The following is a 14373-nucleotide window of genomic DNA, read 5'->3' as shown; positions in this document are numbered from 1 at the left end:
GAATACTTACCAAATACTTACCGAAGGGAGAATAAATTTTTCAAACAAAATGTGGTACCATAGTCCCAATACTTCCCAAAGAATTTCTTATATAATCAGTAATTTTAATAACTAGTTATTTCATAGATGCTATTTTTCAATCTTCAGATTGTATTTTTATAATATTTAATAGATCTGTATAAAATGTAGAAGAATTTTATTTGAATAGATTTGCTAATTAACAGATTTTACAAATAAGCTTTCTCAACATCCTGATGCCTACGTTTCAGTTTCTTAATTGACCTTTTACATGATTCACAGGGCACTTGGGGGTTTTTGTGTCTTTGTTCTTCTGGTAGGTAGTCAGAGAAATAGTCAGCAATTTTACTTATGCCAATGAAGTTTTCCAGAAGCATCAGATTCAGGTTTCAGATGCTGTGAACTCCAGAAGCACTGTCATACCCTGTCCCAGTTCTGATTCAAGGCTATCTGCACAGCAGCCAGTGTACTCTGAGACTGTAGTGACAGGCAGTGCAGAAATTGCTAAAACGGTTGTCTGAGGTAACATTGTAAATAGGAGTTTCATTATTCACTTGTGAAATAGGACATAGGACATCAGAAATAAGACATTGTCCACAATGACACCTAAAGATAAAATGAAGGGACAAAAAGGAAGACAAAAAGTTGACAGAAAAAGACAAAGTTCATACTACAAGCTCAATATGAACCCTTGCTTTAGATGTTCTACAGTTACACTCTGTCCTTACAGCTATTTTGAAGTCCTGTGAAGCACATTAACAAGTGGCAAGCAGGTCATCTCCAACCTGTACAAGATCACAGCTCCTAGTACTTATTTTATATACCTCAAATTTGCATTTGTTGATTTTCCCCCTACTATAGATGTAACTGCCAGGAAGGAAGAAAAGAGAGATGGCTATACCTAACACCAGAGTGCCTGACCCTTTCTCTGAGGCCACACATTGTGCTAGATGAAAGCAGGTGTGAGCAGTACCTGCAGAAGGCAATGGTTAGCTACCCTTGCTGAAGGGCGTCCTGCAGGGATCACATGTGGGCTGGTAACAGCTATTGTATGTTAAACTGAACATTTCTTATGTGCATAAGAGAATTAAAGTGGTGATTTTGAAAAGCATGAAGTCTAGTCTTCGCCTGTGCTTTTACCGTATCTGTTTTTTCTGTCCTAACCTTGTAGCTCTGATAAGTTGTCACCTGGAGCTTTAGCAAGACAGCTGGTGCCAGAAGTATTCCTCCAAACTTGTCTTTGCAGCATTTTCCTGCTTTTTCTCTTTCTGTCATCCAGCTTTGAGCTGTGTTTCTTTACTGTGGCTGCCTGCTGAACCTACCACCTTGGACCTGTGTTTACACTATCGGGCAGCAGACCCCAGCCACGTTTACCCCTGTTTGGCAATGCACTTGCCCAGACCTTTTGCTCTGCCTTTCTTCTGACTTTGAAATTGCTATCCTCAGGTCAGTGGTCACTGAGCCAACTTCTCAACACGTGCAAGTTAATGGGAATCCTGGTGCTAACTAGAAAGATTTGAGCTGTGTAATTTTTTATTTACACTGTCAAAGTTGTTGCATTCCACTGTCAGTCTTGTGCATGTCAATCATGTTTCAGCCCCAGATATTTAGCAGGAACCACAGCTGCTGCTATGATGAAGGGCAACACCTTTTACATGTTTGTTGAAAGAGTAAGAGTAAAGCTGAATTAAATTTGCTGAAATGTTAAGAGAGACTGACCCTTCTAGATCATAAACAGAGGTCCAGAGCCACTACTACCTTTTAGCCAGAGGAACTGTTGTGCTGGACAATGAAGTTCTGCCTCTTCAATTTCAATAAACTACCCTCATAATAAAAACACTGGTGACTGTCACTTGTCAAAGAAAATTAGGAGAAAATTCTGGTTCCAACCTGTCCAACTTAATTTGCTTGCCTAATGGTAATGTATAGGTTCCAGTATGAGTAGAAGTAACCTTCTACCTTGGGTGATAGGCTACCAAATAGCAACTCTTTAATTAATGGCCAAAGCTCTAGTGAACTGACACTGTCATGTGAGAAGATTTTTATAAGCCTCTCCCCAAGATTTTACTGTTCTATTCTGAGAGCTAGCCTTTAAAGAAGACTTGTTTAAAAAAAATACACAAATTCCTTACTGGCAGACAGAGGTACTGCCAGAAGGGCTGGATTTTGAAATAGCAGTTATTTGGTGCAGCTAGCTTCAGTGTATATAAAGATCTACATATGTTACCACAAATAATAGAGTTCTTCATCAGGCATTATGCAGTCCTACTACCTTGCGTATTAAGAATAAGCCAAGGGAATGCCAGGTGATTCAACTAGAATTCAGCTATAAACCATCTTAAGTAATTAGGTGGACCACCTGTAATTGTTACAGAATTGATTAAAAAAATATCAATAAAGATCATATTGTTATACAAAGTTGTATATTTTCTTAGCATTGAACATGTTAACTCATGTACTGATGGTGATCTGTGGCTATCATAACCACCATACCTATGTTAGTCACGTGCAAAGGCAATTCAAAAATAACAATGAAAATCACCCACCTCCTGCTTTCTGACATTTATAAGGCTCAGTCAATTACTCCTTTTCTCTAGCTTGCAACCTAAAATTAGGGTAAATGAAATCACATGAGGACTAAGAGGCAGCCATCCCAGCTAGTATTCCTGCTGCTTCTAATGGTTCCCATGATGTGGTTCACTTTGAATTGCTACCACCCGTGAGAACAGGTAAACTTTGTACTCTTTAAAGAAGGACAATTTGTAGGAAAACAGACTATTTTACACTGGAATGTTTATAGTGGCAGAAGTGTATTTATCTTTATGTTATCTACCAGATCCTAAAATACAGTTGCATTTCCTTAAAAAAAAAAAATAAATTCTTAGTAAACAGTTAGATAAGAGTAGCTTTATGCAACAGAAGATATATGTGCCTTTTAGTTAAAATACTATCATTTGTCCTGCTTTGATTTGGGATTGGCTTCATTATGCTTTGGTGGAGAAGCTAAGCTGATTTATAAGTGATTTCTAGTTTGGCTTTCTCTGGTTGGTTTATCCAAATGAAGATTATTTTAGCTATTATAGATCAGAAGACAGAAATAGTTCTTGGCATGCTACAAGTCACAGCTGCTTTCATCCCCAACTGGATGTCTCTGAAAAGTTCCTTTGCTGTCTGAGTTTTGCTTTAGACTCGTACTAGATTTAAAAAAATGTATATTTCAGGATCGCTTTAGAGCAATGTATTGCTATTTAGATTTAAGCTTCAGAGCTTCTAGACTGGTTTGAATCACAGTCGCTTTTTGAGGGTTTTTTTTGTTTCTTTTGGGGGAGGATTTTTTTTATAATCTAATCTTGGAATCTATCCTTATCTATACTGGTTCTATACCATTATGCATCTGTTTTGGGATGTAGGACTTCTCAGATATTAAATAGATCTGAAATGGTAAAATTTGAGTAGTTATATGGACAGATGGAAACAAACAGTAGAGCCTGTGCCTCAAAAAATGCCATCAGAGGCACTGAGAGCTCTATTTAGAGAAGCAGACCCGATTTACCACTGCCTCGTAAAATGTGCATTGCAAAATAAATGTAGAATGCTTCACATTCTTAGTTAGGAGTATTTTGAACAGGTGTTAGTGATCTTAATGAGCTCCATAAAATGGAGAAACTGATCTAGGAAATCAGCAAACTTCTCTGTGGATAAGGTAGCAAGAGCATTGTAAAGCAGTATAAGTTTGGCTTTTCTGAATTTCCTTTCAAGCTTCTAAATGCTTTTGGTTGATATGAAAGAATATATCTTCTGTGCCCCTGTTTTTTACTATGCATTATAGCTATGGTGCAATACCTGGCTACAGAAACAGTTTTGGTTTAGGTTGCTTTTAGATTGCTTTTTTTCCCTTTGCTAATATGTTCAACTTTTCTTTAAAATTTGCTTTTCTGACTTAAATGTAATAGCATTACTTATTTTTATAATTAGTTTTATCTGAATTTCAATCAAAAATAACAAGAAATGTAATGATTATTGTTACCTTTATCTTTGCTTGCAGTTTTTCACTTGCCTAATTAAAGTATTATTTTAACCAAATTATTTTCTTGAGCTGTTATTTGAATTCTGCTGAACATGTTAGCTTTCATGTGTATATAGACCTTTACCATACAGATAGAATTGCACATACAGTATTGAATTCCCGTAATTTAATAGGTAATAAAATTCTGGGGGAAAATCTTGTTTACCCCCAAATGGACTAATTAAACAAACTGATTTTGGTCCTGAGCGTTGCTAAATCCAGAAGCTGAAATGTTGATATAGCTCTTTGGGGGTCTTGGGGGGGTGGTTGTTGGGGTTTTTTTATATATATATACCCTTTGGACCTGCATGTAATGTCACAAAAGTGACAGGTGCCCTAAGAAATTGTAGTAGTGAAGTGTGGAATTCAAAGCAAAAGTCTTACTAGTTTCCTAATTACAGTGGAGAAGAGAAGTATACCTGTAACTTTAGCTTCTCTACTCGGTCGTGCTCCAAAAAGACAAGCATGCCTGACGCAGACAGAAGAGACATGCAAGAGAAACAACTTTTGAACCATACGTCTCATGAGGCGCAAAGGCTGTTACCTGGGAGAAGCAACCATGCTGGAAACCTGTCTCAGTCTGAGAAGAAACTCCAAGAGGCTATTTGTGTGCTGCTGGTGGAGCTGTGCGAGAGATTCACGTTCTTTGGCATTGTCTGCAACATGATCCTCTTCTGCACTGTCAAACTTGGCTATCGCAACTACCAGGCAGCTATTGTCAATATGTGCTTTGTAGGCACCTCTATGCTGACACCAGTACTGGCTGCCTGGCTTGCTGAATGCCTTGTGGGCAGGATCAAGCTTGTGTGCATCTGCATGTTTCTACACTTCCTAGGTAGGTGACACCCTAGTGACTATTTTGTGTTTATAGTAATTCTGTTGCAGAAATGCATTATTGAGCATTGTGTTTGAAATCTAACTTTCTCCAGCCTTGTGGCCACCTTCTCCAACAGCTCTTACTGAGTTTCTCTTCTACAAAATGCGCTGCAGTATTTTTGCCTATGTACTTTCGTGAGTGCTTTGAACAAGACTAAGGAGCATTTGCATGTGTATCTTGTGGACAGTTGGTGCACAAATTTGACTCCTCTAAAGTAGCGTAGCTATTCAGAATGCAGATGCTCAACTCTTAACACTGGTCCCTTTAACAGACTTCTGAGGTTATTTGTGTTTGGTGCAAATCTGAGGCTTTAGTCAGAGAGACAGTTTGACAGAGAGTTTGGAAACTGTTTCCCAATTGTTAGTAGTCGAGATATTTTTGTATTTAAAGGTATATGACTGTTGTATTTGAACAAGAGGGAAAGGTGTATTTAAGCACATGCGAGTATAAACAAATTTTTCCTTAATTAGAGAGGCTGTATCCTAACAGCTCTGTTGAGAGCCTGCTCTCTGTTAGCACATTCTGAATCTTCCCCACGTTATTCTGAAGATCTTTTATACAAAAGCACTGTTCAAACTAAGTATGACCATTCTGTAGCAATTAGTGCATCTCACACCTGGTGGTTATTCTGTCAACTTAAACTAAGTTGATAGAAATACTTCTTACTTGTCCAGTTGTTGAGTATAAGCAAGTCTGATTTCTGCAATGATCAGCCACATTGCTATTTTGACATGCAACAAAGTAAGGAAAAAAATCTGACTAATTCCTGAAATGTTCTTGAGCTGATTGCAAAACCATTGTGCAAGCAGTACGGAAAACTGATTGCTATTATGTTCCACTGTTTCTCCCATGGGCTTCTGGTTTGGAATCTCCTTCTGTCAATTGTCCTTTCAACACATATCTTAAAGTAGAAGACTGGTGACAGAAACAGAATTTGATGTCTTTGGGTATTGTTTTAACCAGAACTTTTTTGAGATAGATCATTAAACATTCCTGATATATTAGGGTTTGATTCACATTTGTAGTCTTAGTCATTGCTAGTCTTGGTGTTGACACACCAATATATTTAGAGTTTAATTTCGAATTACAACTTGGAGAAGCTTTAGCTGATTAAATCTCAAAGACCCGGTGAGATGGCAACAGCAATTGCATGGAATTGCTAGAGGTGGCAAAGGCAATTCATGCCAGCATTTCTATAGGTAAAGTTTCTGAAAAATCATGTATTTTCCATGAAGCTGCAGCAGAAAAAAAGAAAATTTTTAACAACATTTTTGAGAACTTATCTGTTAAATTATAATTCCCATTACAATTCTGGGATTTAAAGAAGATGCAAAAAAGACTACACTTCACCATGGGGTGGTTTCTTTTGCTGGCTGATGGGTGGTTCATCATCTGAAGATACATGTTTTAACTAGTGCCATCTGGCTAGTGGAGAGCTACTGCTATCTATATGTGGGTAATGGGGAAGGCCAGTGAGAGGAGCTACATTTCCAGTGAGCTTTTCAGTTGATTGAAGAACCCGAAACAAGAACCTTACAAGCATTTCAGAGGAAGATTGCTTTCTTGGAGGCCCTTAGTGGTCTTACCTTACTGTACATAGAGCGACAGTTCTCTACAGCATTAAGACTCCCTCTTTGCACTCCGCTGTTGCATATTTTTGATTTTTCATCTGTCTTTTCAACATAACTGGTTTAAAAATATGTCTTATTCATCAGTCTGATTCGAATCCATTTCAAATGTCAATTTTCTTTCCAATTCCAGGCACAGCGCTATTACCTGTTGTGGCATTCCCCTTTGAAGATATTTACATTGACAGACGACATATTCTTCATACGCTGACCAAAAGGGAGCAGAAAATAGTATTCTACTTTGCACTACTCACAGCTAGTCTGGGAATAGGAGGCATAAGAGCTATAGTGTGTCCATTAAGTGCATACAACCTTGAGGACTGTGGACCAAAAGACCTTCTTTCTTTTTTCAACTGGTTGGTAACTCAATGTTGGCTGAACATCTGTTGTGGGTGATAGAGCATTGCCTTGAAATTCACTACTGACTTACAAGGCAGACTCTACAGATGGTGGTTTTCATGTTTTGTTTTTAACTGCAAAACTTACAGATTTTTGGAAGGGTTTCCAAGAATTTCTGTAAAAACTTCCTAAGTTTTTCCTTTTGCTAGGACTAGAGGTGATCATCTATTTTGGCCTCCTACAGAAGTCTTTAGTCAGAATTAGGATGAACTGATTTATCCAAATGCTCAAAGACCTGACAGCCTAGCTGCTCTTAGAACAACATATTCCATTTGGTTTTCTACATTTAACATGACTATCCCTTTAGGATACATTTCTGCCACTCCCTAACTAACAGTGGCAAATTTCAATGATGTATTAGAATTTACATCAGATTAAATTTTTAGCAATGAAAGGCTAAAGTCCGCTGGTTTACTGGAACTAGGGATTGCTAGTAGTCTCTAACTGCGAAGCTCAGTGGTAGGGGTCTGCTGTATTGTTTCAACTCTGTTGCTGTGAAGTTTTTGTGTCAGATAAACCACTTGACATTTGTGTTTTGATTTGAATATTTTAAATTTTTTAAGAGAACTTTAAGGAAAAATTGCTCCTAAACTGATTCCCAAAATTCAGGGGGTTTCCATATTAACTATTTCTCTCTCAGTACGTCAGAGAGGTCACTTTTTATACGTTTGCCTTTACCACTTCTGTAGCACTACATGGAATGCTATATACATTCACCTGTAATTTCTGGTTAAACTGTGGAGTGAGGATCAAAGAAGTCACAGTGGAAACCTCCAGATGCCTGCTTCAAGGGAGGGTGAAATAAGCCCTAAACTGCCCCTTTTTCTCTCCTTTCCCCATACATGCACAGTTCTTAAAATAAAAACTGAGCACATTTACATATTAACAATGCAATGCTGAAGAATCGATGAAGATCTTAGTGAATCAAATCTCTCCTCCTTTGGGGATGGCTTTCCTGGCTATTCTTTTTTCCTCCAATTATGTTACTATCAAAGAGTTTTGAATTAAATCCAAACTTCAGTGAATAAGGCAGCTTTACCAAAGGTGGATGAGACTGTTTAGTTCCTTAGAGCAGATTCTGCCTCCTTGACCTGCCCATAGGAGAGAAGAAAAAAAAAAAAATCCTTCCTTTTTACTCTATTCTGAGTTTTAATCCTTAATTAGCAACATCATTTTGATTAAATAAGACTCTGGGGGATTAAGACTGGAGAGCAATCAGTTGTTCTGAAAGATAGCTCTGGAGAATTTATTGTACTGTGGTCTTAGACATTCAGAATTGTGTTTAATCAAAGTGACATTTCTCAGTGTTGATTACAAAGGAGATATAATATGAATAAAAAGTTCCTTGGGGGAATCCAGATGGGTCAGTTCTTGGAACTTTGGAAATATCAAGGAAGGCACATGTGCAATTAAAAAAAATTTAGTAATTTTTGCAGTGACATCTAAGGAGGGGCTGTTTGATTTTAAATCTCATGATTTAAAAACGGGGTTTTCATTCTTAGCACTTTTAATATCATTAAAACTTCTCAGAATATAATAACTTGGTAGCTATTTTCTCTTGGTAGATGCTTGTCACCGCACTGAATTTGAAAATAATATAAAATGAGATGGTTGCATACTCTTGGTAAGTTTGAGTCTGTGTTCTTAGCAAAGTTCTATTTAAACAATCAGAATTATTGGATTAAAGATTTGGATAAAAGACCCTGTAATTACCTGTTGTCTAATTCAATCCTTGAAGAAGATTGATTTGCACATCTAGAGCCTGGTTCTAACCCCTGGTATGAACTATGACTCTGACCTTTTAAGTAAACAGAATATACCAATGCCAAATGAAGAAGGGGCTTGGATTCTGCTGGACTGTTTCCCTAAGGACTTCTGCTTTTCTGAGGTTAAAGTTACGGACTGGTAGTATTTTTGTAGCAGGAGAAGTTCATTATGTCTATGGGAGCAGAGAATTGAGAGCAAAGGGTACAATCCAGACTAGGGATGAGACTTAGCAGTGTTCTGTCTTGTCTTACTGATCTTTGCCAAACAAATGCAGAGAAAATGGTAGTAGTAATATTTTCCATCCTTCCATCCTAATTTTTCTTTCCATATACTACAGTTCAGTTTCTGCTCTTATCTTGGACAAGCTTTACTTAAACTTCTTAAAATGTTTTTCTACTTGTTTGTTGCTTTTTTCCCCCCACACCTTGTCTTTGCAGAGAACTCCATAGCAATTCTGGGAAAAAAAAATTACTTCCTCCTATAAAGCTGTAGTATAGAAAAATGTATGGCTTGGATGCTAGTCCATACATAGAATATCTGGCTCTGAGTCTGGATAAATCAAAACTTAAATTCTGAGAGCTAGGTATGCTTAAAAAAGAAAAGCAAATAATATTTCAAGTAACAGGAAATCTACTGAGTCTTCAAAATTAACCCAGAAAGTGAGAAAAGATCGATTTTAGAATATTTTAATATATTTTACTTGATCTCAGTTTGTTTCATTCAGCAGGTTAATCTTAATTATTATATTAAGTAAAAACTTTGAATACTGTATAAACATAAACAATACTTCTAAATAAGAAGTCATCTGGATGTTACTTCTTTGAAGTTATTGCAATGAGTACATTTCTGTAAAATGTTATAAAATTATTAGGTTTTTATGGGCTTATCACAATAATATTTGGATTTGTATCTGAACCGCATTCTTAAAATGAACCTCCTAGGTTGGCATTTGGCTCTCATTGCGGGGATTGCTCAGACTGCTGAAGCTCCAGCAAGGAGCTGTTCCATGCAAAGTTGGACATGATTGTTGGTTTGGTGTATTTAACTAAATCAGCTATGCCCTAGTGGGATCTCTGAGACGCTTTAGGTAATGCAAGTCCAAATATTGCAATATTAGATGGCCATGGTATACAAGAACTAGCAAGATGTGTTTCTGTTTGGGTAGGTTCTGATCTGCTGCTGTCAGTATGACATGAGCAAATCCCACGTGTGCATTGAGGTTAGTTTATCTTTCTTGTTTGGTCCATAGGGATTGCTAAAACATGATGGAGTTTTTTGCTTCTCACTTCTGTGAGAGGACAGGATCTTTACATTTCAGTCCTATGGTACTTTGGTATACAGTGGTGAAAAACAAAAGCACTCTCCTGTATTCAAGGGTTTTCTTTGGAGGTTCCTACTTGTAGTGAAATGATCATAGAGTCATGAAGAGTGTCAGGGCTTCAGGTACGTGAGGCACACTTCTTTAGAACGTTTAGAAAACAGCCACTGAAACTTCTAACTTAAAAATTGTCACTTAAGAATTGTTTCAACACTTCTACACTAGTTCTGGCTGGACCGGTTGTGTAACTGTATTTTTTTTTAAAAGCCTTATTTGAACTGGAGTCAGCATGTGCATGTACAAAATCCCTCCAACTATACCATCATCAGAATAATATAATTCCAAAGTGCCTAAAGATTGCTTTCAGACGAGGGGAAATGTCTATGATTCTGACTATCATCTCCTAAATATGTAAATCACTTGAAGGAAACAGTAATTGGTTTGGAACTTTGGATGTGTCTTGGTGACTTCAGAGAAATGTGTGAAGTAGCAGGGCTCCCTGCTGTGCATGTCCTTGCTGGTTCCAGGAGGCCTGCGGCTGCACAGCTCTCAGGACTTTGCCCTAGTGGAGTACGTCATTTTTCTTCTTTCACTTGCCCTGGGTCCGGTGAGTCAAACTGCATAATCATCTTCCCATGCCTACTGCTGCATAGCCCTGTGGTCATCTCTCATCCCTAGCAGTGAGAGAGTGTTGTCTCTGTAACTGAACTGACCCGAGCAGCATTACAAAGGTCTGTACTTCTGAAATGATAAAGGTTTTGCTTTCTTGGCACTAGCTAGACGTGATGTAGTGACCAATGTCAGAACATTGGAAGGAATACAGCAGGCACTTCAGTACTGAATTGCAATATGACAGTGGTTCATCTTGGCAATTACAGCAGGCCACCTAGAAATCATTTTAAATGAATGAAATGGGGTTGAGGAGGTCTCCTAGGTGTCAAGAGAGACTTGAAATCCCCCTCTTAAGAATTTCAGCTCAAAACATTTTGCTGTGATTGCTGATACAGAGAGCTGTAATGGTAGGCTGTTACTTAGCTCCTGCCCTACCTACTAATTTGCAGTTGAGGAGGGATCAAGCTGGCAAGCTTGGGAGTCGGATTGTTGAGGGATAACTGGTCTGCTACAATGTGTTGACATTTCTCTTTTGTTGTTGAGAAGGTAATTCTAGATGAATTAGGAGACAAAAGTACTCAAGTCCAAATAACATACATAAGGCAGAAGTAGCACCAGACAAGAAAGCAAGTTTTGCTTCTTCAAGCAATATGTATTAAACTGTGTAATTGTATTTCAATGTATATTTCGCCTTTCCTGCAACCTTAGCAAAATGTTTTCATTTAAAGATGAAGGAATCTTCTCTTGCTGTTGCTGGCAAAATGTAATCCGTGATATATTGAGATAATATTACTCCATTATTCATCCCTTTTCTTTGTTTAAAATACAGTTGTCATCTTGGGGTGGGTTGTCCCTTTCGAGGTGCCCACCAAAGCCCCTCTATCACTTCCCCTCCTCAGCTGGACGGGTCGGGAAAATATAATGCTGATGGGCTTGGGCTTGGTCAGCAGCAGGTCTGACTTGGAGCCATCTGGTGTTGGCTCTGTGGGACAAAGGGGAAGCTTCTGGCAGCTTCTCACAGAAACCACCCCTGTACCACGTCCACTACCAAAACGTCGCCATGCAAAACCAATACATGTATTTAAAGCCAACTTGGAACTTGAAAGTTTAGTCAAAGTTAAAATTCCTTACTTAAAATTTCAAGGCTAAGTCTGCAAGGCACAGTCAAATCTGAAACAAAATTTCTTGAATGACTGACTCTGACTTTTCAAATCAAGTATCATACCATTCCTCAAAAGCTAGTATTTTTGTAAAGTGTGACTCCAACAAAGCAGGTTCTCTCTGAATCTTATCTCTGTACCCTGAGATTCTAAATATTCATTGACTCTGCTCTATAGCTTCCAACCCCTGTTTTGTGTGAGAGTTCAGTTTTAAAGGAAAATTTGGTTTAAGCTCTATTGGAAGCAAAAAGACAACACAAGTGGCCTGAAGAATAGTGAGGGGAGTGAAACATTTGCAAGTATGAATGGTAGGGTAAAAATTAGTTAGTCAAGTTGTGAGAAGAGGGCTATGCAATAAAAGAACAAGCAGTACATTTTGTTTCACTTATGTTTTACTTTAAGTAGCTATACAGTTAACTACTCAAAAAAGCTGAATTTTAGAAGAACTCGTGATTTAATGTATTATGTAGGAGTTGGAATCCAAGGGAAAAAATGACATGACAACATACTCCTTACTATGCAGATGTAAACTCATTTGCTAGGATAAGGAAAATAGGTAGTTATCCTTCTGCATCCTTTCAAGGAAACACATTGTTCTGGATTTGTTTTATTTTGGGGTGTGGCCTTTTTTTATCATTATAATTCCTTAAAGCATATTTATTGTGCTTTTGTCAGGGGTTCCAAGCTGCAGTAGGCCTATCACTAGTGGCATGCCATCTGCTTCCAAGAGTGTGATTTTCATTTGGGTATCTTCTGCGCCTAGGAGGGGCTCAGCACTTGCTTGGAAAGCACCTCTACTGCCAAATGCAGTCTCAGAGCAAATTATGCTGGGGAGCCTCCTTATCAAGACATTTCCAGAAGCCGCCAAAAATTCAAGCTGAGCCTTGCAACTAATGGAAACACCATCCTTTCTGATAAATCAAATTCTAATATTTCTTAAACAAGGGATGGTGACATTAAGACATTCCTCTCTTAAGCTTAAAGCATGTAATTTGGTGATGCTGTGTACACAAAACTTATGTTATTAGATATTAAATGTGTAAATGTTAAATGTTGTTGTATTTAATTACTCTGATCCTCAAGAATATTCTAGTACTAGGTTGATAATTTGTTCAGCTCTACTGCTTTAGTACAGTTATTTTAATCATATAGCTCTTGGAGCTGAGACATCCAAGTGAAATTTGATGTTAATTGCTGTGTCAATGTGTGCATGATACTTATGTTGTCCTTGTTTACTATACTTACCATGACTTTAATTGAACATTTTAATCTTCTATAAAAGCCTTACACTGCTCAACCTCTCCACTCTTCTCTCTCTTGTCTCTGTGTACTAGGTTTTATTGGTTGGTTAACTTAAATTCGGCAGTTGTCTTTGTCAGCATTTCTTATATCCAGCAGTCCGTGGCCAGGAACCTTGGTTTTCTTATCCCATTTGTGTCCATGCTTATGGCTATGATCACAATTCACATGGTGCGGGGTGAAATGATTTACAAACCCAAAACAGGTAAGAGGCAACTATATCTTAAAGAAAAATATTTAGAGACTATTTTCACAGAAAAGATCAACTTGCATATGAAAATGAGTTCTTCCACAACACTGCACTGTTTGGTTGGTTAATTGGGGTTTATGTCTACAAGGTCTGCACAACAGAGGTGACATCCATGCCTGTAAAGATAGACCTGGAGATTCTGGATAGGCTGAACAAGTGGAAAGCAGTCTCTGGTAAAGTTATGTACATTTTCTGTCACATCAAGGCATGTGTCAAAGCATTTGCCTGTGCAGGAAGAGATATAATGTGCATGCTGTTGGTGGAATTTATTTTGCCACGCTTGGTTCAACTTATGCCCAATGAGTTTTTATCAGTTGCAGCAAAGTTTGTGCCTATGCTAAGGCACCAAGAACACTTGTGTTTTGTCCCTTAAGTGTGCTCAGTTATTTCGCCTGAACTTGCACCTAGGTGGCCGGGCAGTGTGATTAGTCAGCTGAACAACAGCATGCACTAGTGGCAAAGCAGTTTTATAATGCCTTTTTCTTGCAGAACATGTGATGCTTATTGTTATTTCAACATGCTTGCTTATACAACATCATGTGGTTTTACATATTTGAAAATAACTACAAATACCAAATAGCTCTAAATAGTTCCTATGCAGACTGTGCAGGTATTTTAAAAAAGAAGTTCTTACATTTCTGTGGCCTCACCAGTTAGTAGCCAAGTTCTACAAAATCCTTTGACAACTGCTACCCCACTCCATTGACCAAGCACAGAAGTAGTAGTGGAGCCTAGGTGACTTGAATAAGGCTGTAAATGCCCAAACCTTCCTGTTCTTTTTCCGATAGAACCCAGAAGCTGAACATAAGTTGTTATTTCAGGATTTTTGTTATAAATATAATCTAAGCAAAAATATAGTAGCAGTGAGGGAACTAATGCATGAATTGAGTGCCTGGGAATATGATAGTGAGGACATCACTAGAGAGTTTTATTCAATGAATAGAATCAAAGAAAGGCATTCCCTTCGCAGTGCCCCAAA

At 37.9% G+C, this 14373-nt stretch overlaps 1 protein-coding gene across 8 annotated transcripts in view; it reads left to right on the top strand.

The window, feature by feature from the left end:
• Positions 1 to 14373, top strand: part of SLC15A5 (solute carrier family 15 member 5) — a 71210-nt gene that overhangs the window by 30430 nt on the left and 26407 nt on the right. For all 8 annotated transcript variants that reach the window (XM_027782794.2, XM_027782796.2, XM_027782795.2 and 5 more), the window contains 3 exons: positions 4486 to 4919; positions 6723 to 6945; positions 13180 to 13349. In XM_027782794.2, the coding sequence (XP_027638595.1) occupies positions 4550 to 4919; positions 6723 to 6945; positions 13180 to 13349 (763 nt within the window). In that variant the 5' untranslated portion in view covers positions 4486 to 4549. The remainder of the gene's footprint in view (positions 1 to 4485; positions 4920 to 6722; positions 6946 to 13179; positions 13350 to 14373) is intronic.

Source organism: Falco peregrinus, chromosome 6 (assembly GCF_023634155.1).
Source record: "Falco peregrinus isolate bFalPer1 chromosome 6, bFalPer1.pri, whole genome shotgun sequence".
Classification (NCBI taxonomy): Eukaryota; Metazoa; Chordata; class Aves; order Falconiformes; family Falconidae; genus Falco; species Falco peregrinus.
Note: the sequence above shows the minus strand (reverse complement) of the source record. Positions and strands in the feature narration are given on the sequence as shown.